General features: G+C 35.4%; 1 protein-coding gene across 2 annotated transcripts in view; it reads right to left on the reverse strand.

The window, feature by feature from the left end:
* Positions 1-3,750: 3,750 nt before the first annotated feature.
* Positions 3,751-7,943, reverse strand: part of ptges3b (prostaglandin E synthase 3b (cytosolic)) — a 13,725-nt gene continuing 9,532 nt past the window's right edge. The window contains exon 8 of one of the 2 annotated variants that reach the window (XM_087305486.1): positions 3,751-5,081. In XM_087305486.1, coding sequence (XP_087161612.1) covers positions 5,062-5,081 — 20 coding nt within the window. In that variant the 3' untranslated portion in view covers positions 3,751-5,061. 2 annotated transcript variants of the gene reach the window in all.

The following is a 7,943-nucleotide window of genomic DNA, read 5'->3' on the forward strand; positions in this document are numbered from 1 at the left end:
TGTTAGTATGTCGTTTGTATGTTTCTAATATGATTATTATGTTGGTATGTCGTTAGTATGTTTCTAGTACAATTATTATCTTAGTATGTCGTTAGTATGTTTGTAGTATAATTATTATGTTAGTATATCGTTAGTATGTTTCACTATGATTATTATGTTAGTATGTTTGTAGTATGATTATTATGTTAGGATGTCATTAGTATGTTTCTAGTATGATTATTATGTTGGCATGTCGTTAATATGTTTGTAGTATAATTATTATGTTAGTATATCGTTAGTATGTTTCTACTATGATTATTATGTTAGTATGTTTGTAGTATGATTATTATGTTAGTATGTCGTTAGTATGTTTGTAGTTTAATTAATATGTTAGTATGTCGTTTGTATGTTTCTAGTATGATTATTATGTTGGTATGTCGTTAATATGTTTGTAGTATAATTATTATGTTAGTATGTCGTTAGTATGTTTGTAGTGTGATCATTATGTTAGTATGTCGTTAGTATGTTTCTACTATGATTATTATGTTAGTATGTGTGTAATATGATTATTATGTTAGTATGTCGTTAGTATGTTTCTACTATGTTTATTATGTTACAATGTTTGTAGTATGATTATTATGTATGTCGTTAGTATGTTTCTACCATGATTATTATGTTGGTATGTCGTTAGTATGTTTCTACTATGATCATTATGTTAGTATGTTTGTAGTATGATTATTATGTATGTCGTTAGTATGTTTCTACTATGATTATTATGTTGGTATGTCGTTAGTATGTTTCTACTATGAATATTATGTTAGTATGTTTATAGTATGTTAATTATGTATGTCATTAGTATGTTTGTAGTATGATTATTATATTAGTATGTCGTTAGTATGTTTCTAATATGATTATTATGTTGGTATGTCGTTAGTATGTTTGTAGTATGATTATTATTTTGGTATGTCGTTAGTATGTTTGTAGAGTGATTATTATGTTAGTATGTCGTTAGTATGTTTCTACTATGATTATTATGTTAGTATGTCGTTAGTATGTTTCTAGTATGATTATTATGTTGGTATGTCGTTAGTATGTTTGTAGTATGATTATTATGTTGGTATGTCGTATGTTTGTAGTGTGATTATTATGTTAGTATGTTGTTAGTATGTTTCTACTATGATTAATATGTTTGTATGTTTGTAGTATGATCATTATGTTAGTATGCCGTTAGTATGTTTCTACTCTGATTATGTTAGTATGTTTGTAGTATGTTTCTACTATGATTATTATGTTAGTATGTCGTTAGTATGTTTGTAGTATGATTATTATGTTGGTATGTCGTATGTTTGTAGTGTGATTATTATGTTAGTATGTTGTTAGTATGTTTCTACTATGATTAATATGTTAGTATGTTTGTAGTATGATCATTATGTTAGTATGCCGTTAGTATGTTTCTACTCTGATTATGTTAGTATGTTTGTAGTATGTTTATTATGTTAGTATGTTGTTAGTATGTTTGTAGTATGATTATTATGTTAGTATGTTGTTAGTATGTTTGTAGTATGATTATTATGTTGGTATGTCGTTAGTATGTTTGTAGTATGATTATTATGCATGTCGTTAGTATGTTTGTAGTGTGATCATTATGTTAGTATGTCGTTAGTATGTTTCTACTATGATTTTTTATGTTAGTATGTTTGTACTATGATTATTATGTTAGTATGTCGTTAGTATGTTTGTAGTATGATTTTTATGTTAGTATATCGTTAGTACGTTTCTAGTACGATTATTATGTTGGTATGTCGTTAGTATGTTTGTAGTATGATTTTGTTAGTATGTCATTAGTATGTTTCTAGTACGATTATTTTGTTACTATGTCATTATTATTCACACGTTATGTTAAATTATTTTTAATACAAGTTACATACCTAAACACTCTATGTCTTACAGTTTTGTATGACATTTTCAGAATATCTCTCTGGTTTTATAATTAATATCTTTGTTCTTAATTGTCCTTTAATTCAATGGTTTTGGCATTGATTTTGTTGCATAAAATTTCCAGCAACCTTTTGCCACAGCAGACTGATCACCAATTACTGGCATATGCAGCCGAATGCCCAAATTCCAGCAACTACAGCGAGACGCTGCTCGCTGCAGAGCCACTTGGGCTCCAATGATGGCAAGCTTGAGCTCCAACTCCTCCTCCTATCCACCTTATTCTTTGCCAACGAGCGGGTGCAGCCATTTGAATGTTTTTTGCTTGAGAATCCGGTCTCATTCACTTCCATTCATTTATAGACAATAAAAACTGCTTTTGCTGTTTGATGTTGCAAACTGATATTTTCTTATTATATTCTTCTACTTGGTCTGTATAGTAACGCAAACATTTGTTTGTAGAGCAAGTAGTTTGACCGTTTTCTGCCGTTTATTATTCCTAGTCCTTTCTCCCATAGGCGACTGAATCGGAAGTTCTAAAACAATCGCGAAAACAGGCGCACTTCCGCATTTTAGAATAAGGTCAATAAGCTGTTTTAATGCGTACGCCCACCCCACCTCAAACCCCAACCCCCAGCAACGTCTCTTGAAGAAGTGCAAGGAAGGAGGAGCTAGAGCTCTAGCTCCCCCTTGCTGGAGCTCAGCTCTGCCTAAGTGGCTCTGCAGTGAGTACCAATTGACTACAGCTGCCATTTTAAAACTTATATTTCGATTTTTTATTTTTACAGTTAATGTTAGACTTATTTTGAGCTTGGCCAACTGACAAACATATTAAACAAATGTAAAGTGTTTAGAATTTCATTATTAATTTTACAATAAAGTGTTTTAAATAAAACAGTGTGAATTGAATTTTTTTAAATGTTCAAAGTATTTTCCTAAAATATGTGTCAAATGAGATGTCACCAAAAAACAAACAAAAAAACATATTTGCTGAAACACAGAGAAGGTTGTGGACAAATTAAGAATGAAAATCACCTGAGAGTAGATGAAAACATCCCAAACAGCACTCAAAAGTAACTAGCCAACACATTTAATTACTTTTTTTAAATACGAAAAGCAAGATTTTGATGCGAAATTTTTAGGAGTAACTTCCTACAACGCGGTGGTAAGTGCTGCATCTTTTGTCTCACTAGCAGTGTAGAGTTTACCCGCCCGAAACCCGTCGGGCTTTAGGACACGCGAGCTCCGCCTGAGTCTGGAGTCACTGGAGAGGAATGGATCCTCAGCCAGAATGCGGCTGTAAGAAGTGATGGTCCGCTAACGATAGGTGTAGATTCATTCGACATACGAAATATATAAATGACAACTACAATCCAGAATAGATTGTTTTAAATAGGTGGGCACATATCTACTTATTTATCACGGTACAATAGGATGCTAGGTGTGATGTACCCTCGTGTCGTCACAAGTCAAGCGCGTGCACTTGATGAACCTACAATTATAGCGCCTCCTCCGTGATCTTACGTAGCGTTAACTATTTAAAAAAAACTACAATATGGTGATACTTGGGTAGACTGTGAAAATATGGCTTCGACAAGTAAAAACATCGTTTGGCTCTTGCTGTTTTATATCATTGTCCAATAAAAGTTATGCCACTGAATTTTACTTGAGGCCAGGTGAGTCTAATCACATCTGAAGTCTGTTGACCAATCAGAAACTTTTCAGTATCTGCCATGCCCCGATCTTTCGTGTAGCCTCAACCACTCTCACTTTTCTCACTCTCATGGTTTTCAATTTTGTATATCTCTTAACTATTTTACAAAGAACATGAAAAGGTAAGCAATGGGCAGTTTATTAGAAATATGTAGACAAAGTTGAAAGCTTTAATCTTTTTGCTTTTGAAAACATTGATAGGAGTCCATCAACAATGTGCACACAACGTATTCCTGTCTAAAAAAGAAAATGTTGATAGTGCAAACTTATTTGGTCTTTTTTTTTTTTGCTTTAGACTTGTTTGAAAACATACTATATCATTTTATTATCTCATCTTTTACATTTAAAGACATCAACACTGCAGTCATAAAATGAAAGACAGCGTCCAGTGCCAAATACAGTGCCAATATTGACTAGAGCAGTGTTTCTCAACTATGATCCTGGAGGTGGTCTTAACCAAACACACCTGATTCAGATCATCATCTTATTAGCAGAGACTGAAAGACCTGTAATAAGAGTGACATAAAAGACATCCAAAACATGTAGTGTCGGTGGTCCTCCAGGAACGTGGATGAGACACACGGGACTAGAGATCACTTTGAATGGAGTCTACTGAAAATTTCAATCACCAACAGAAATCTAGTCCCACTTTTAAAGGAATAGTTCACCCAAAAATGTAAATGTCCTCATTTACTCCACTCATATAGTTCCAAACGTGATTTTCTTTATTCTATTGAACACAAAACAAGATATTCTGTAAAATGCTCGATATCCATGCCTGCTTTCTACCGATATTCAATATTTTCAGCAGTTTAAAACCATATGAGTAAGATTAAATTACAGAATTGTCATTTTAGCGTGAACTAACCCTTTAAAGAGACTCGAGGGCTAACATTGAGACGAGGAGTGATTTTTTTTTGTTGTCTAAAAACTCATACTTGGGGTTTCCAGAATCCAAACACTTAATTCACGAGGTTGTAAACTACAGCGATTTCACAGGACACAAACTCTCTCCACCTCCGTGAAGTTGGTTTTGTTTTTAATTTCAATGCCTTACGATAAAAAAAGAAACGTTGTCACATCTATTGCTTTTTCAGTTGAAAAAATACGAATACAGTGCAGTTTTTTCCAAAGTATACATCATGTTTTAGAACATATTAAAACAAAACAAACAAAAAAAGCCAAGACTGCTCATAAGGAGAGGGACAATGAAGCTCTGTACAACAATATGCATATTAACTCCCAACAGAGGGTTATGTCGATCGTCTGGAGCGCAGTCACTGAGCGGACAGAGGTGACGCTTGACAATCCACGGATCTCAATCAATTCAGCTTTTGCCCTCTTTCAGATCATGTACCATATTCAGGTGACGGCTTCCTCTCTTCTTAGTATTTCATCCCTTCCTCCTCTGTCTGTCCACAGCTTGCCAGTTGCTTATTCCAGATCTGGCATTTCTGAAGAAGAACATGAGCAAAACAATATTTTAGACATAAACCCTATGCTATATACCAGTTCAATGTGGTGATGTCATTGGCCCGTAAACATTTCCTGCTTGTTATCAAACGATTTCAGAACTGTAACAATTCAATTATAACTTACTGTTAAAAACGGTCCCACTTTATATTAAGTGGCCTTAACTAATATGTACTTACATAGGAATTATTAGTTTGTTACAATGTACTTATTGTGTAAATACATGTATTTACTGTGTACTTATGCTTGATTAAATACATGTATGTAATTACATCTGTTATTAACTTTTGTAATAACATTTGTAAATACACTGTTGACCATCCCTTACACCAGGGGTCTCAAACTCAATTTACCTGGGGGCCGCAGGAGGCAAAGTCTGGGTGAGGCTGGGCCGCATAAGGGATTTCACAAAAAAAAAAGTCTTCAAATGTCATTATTAACAGTTTCAATTATTTCTTCTGAACTTGAAGTGTCCTGAACATTAATAGAACATTGAGTGAAGATTATGAACAGTTCTTCTGAACATGGCATCTTTTGCCTACTCCTTGCTGCCAGAGACTTGACAGCGCTTCGGCTCACAAATCTGAACCACATTTGGCTTTAGAGCGGAAGCAGTTGAGACCCTCAGTATGGCTTGAAGATGATCATCATTAAGTCTAGACCTGTACTTTGACTTATTGAAGTTCAAGGTGGAGAATGACTTCTCACACAGAAAAAAGTGGGGGAACTCACTCAAAACTTCCATTCCCTCACCTAAAAAAAAGGCGTATATATATGTATAAATAAAACACCCCCACCCCACTCCAGTCACATCAGTCTGTACCAGTCTTTATCTACCTATAATATATATAAGATGCAGGCTGTAGCTAGGTAGGTGGCAGGCTGCAGATAGGTAGCTAAGTGGCAGGCAGGGGCGGGAACAGTTTACCTTGGTTCTGGCCGGCGCGAGTTCCCTCCTAACACTTCCCGCCCGTCACAGGGTCTAACAAAGGGGCGGGGTGCGTGGTGACGTCACCAGCATCCCCGCCCCTTTGTTTACACGGCGGGCGGGGAATGCCAGTGACCGCTGTGTATGGATAGAATTAGCGGAGCGCTCTCTCTCCCAGCTTCGCTGATTCTGTCAGTGTACAGCGGTCGGCGCGGGCCACAAAATATTGCACTGAGGGCCGCAAATGGCCCGCGGGCCGCGAGTTTGAGACCCCTGACTTACACCTTAACCCTCCCTTAAACCTACCCATGCCACCAAACCTGTCCATAACCCAACCTCTATCCCAACTCAAAAGCACTACAAGTGTTCTCAAATACATTATGAACACAGTAAGTAGGGACACTTAATATAAAGTGGGACCAAAAACAGCTATCATAACGTTATTAATCAATATGTGGCTCTTTTTGGTTTCTCGGAAGCTGTAGAAATTAAACGTGTAAAACAGGAAATACGTTGGGACCATAATATTTTTATTGTTGTTTTAATCAGTGTGGGTCATGATATTTCAAAATTCCGGAAAATATGATAGCTTTGACCTATCCAGATGGATTATGTATCATTGGAAAGGTGAGATTCTCGGCTTTACGCTGATGTATCGCGAGCCTTGATCAGCCAATCAGTGACTGAGATATTGCATGACAAACGGTAAGAGAGGTGTCAGAAACAGAGTGCGTAAAAGTCACAGATCAGACGCAAAAAAGTTGTGATTTCCCACCCTTCGGTTGAACTAACAATTATTGCATACTACACGATAAAAACTAAATTCTTTTTTTTTCTAGTGTCTCCTGACAAATACTGGTAACAATCAAAACAATCTGCAGTTTGATGGAGCATACAGGGCCACTTTCTTAATCAGGCTTTAGAACAAAAAAACTAAAAGCGGTTTGTGTTGAGGGGGTTCATCATAGGACAGACAACATATATAATAATATTTATCACTTTCAGCAGTTTTTTTCGTAATTTCAAAGGGTTTTCTGTAAAATGACATTGAAATATTGCATTTATTGTACTGTATGAGGGTATGGGGAGACTTGAAAAAAAGGCAGTTGGAATAGATTAACTCCTACATAGACTATTATAAAGAAAAAAAAAATATTTTTTTCCTGTCTTTGCTGACTGCTGGAAAGAAATAAAATTGTTTCCAGGGTGCTGGAGCTCTCAAGGCCTGAGTTGCACATTTCCAAACTTCAGTTTATAAAAAAATAAAATAAAAAAAGCACTTTTTTGTGTGTGTTTATTATAACACAGACAATATACAACAATTGTTTTCAATTTCAACTGTACTTTCTGAAATTTCAAAGGGTTTCCTTTCAAATGATACCAAACTTTTGTATTTACACCTCTGCATGTGGGCATGGGAAGCTTTTTAAACCGGAAGGCCAAATTCAGGTGGAATTACCACAAATAGCCCCAGAGCTTAACTGGTTAAGGAAGCGTGATATGGCATTATCAAATATCTTACTAGCAAAACAACAAAACACTTGAGTATAAACGTATCCGCTTGTTAAGTGTGACGTCACGCAGAGCGGCTTCCGGGTCCAAGCGCTCTATTTAACTGAATGGGGAGATTCATGAAATGGTAATAATAAACGTTTACAAAGCGAATTCTATTTCTTTCGAAAGTTTCTATTTAATACTTTCGAAAGTCACGATCACAATATATATGTCCATGCCTAACATCTGATGGAAAGTGATTCATTGTTTTATAAATTGTTAAAATTAAGGTATTTATTATGCAGCAAGCCCAGAGATTGTCGTGTACACTATGACTTTATGTAAAATTAACTTTCATGTGTGATAGGAATAAAAAGTGATCATAAACGAATGATTTCTCCACTCAAATGAATGGCGGCTT

The sequence above is a fragment of the Danio rerio genome, chromosome 23 (genome assembly GCF_052040795.2).
Source record: "Danio rerio strain M-AB ecotype USA chromosome 23, GRCz13ab, whole genome shotgun sequence".
Lineage (NCBI taxonomy): Eukaryota > Metazoa > Chordata > Actinopteri > Cypriniformes > Danionidae > Danio > Danio rerio.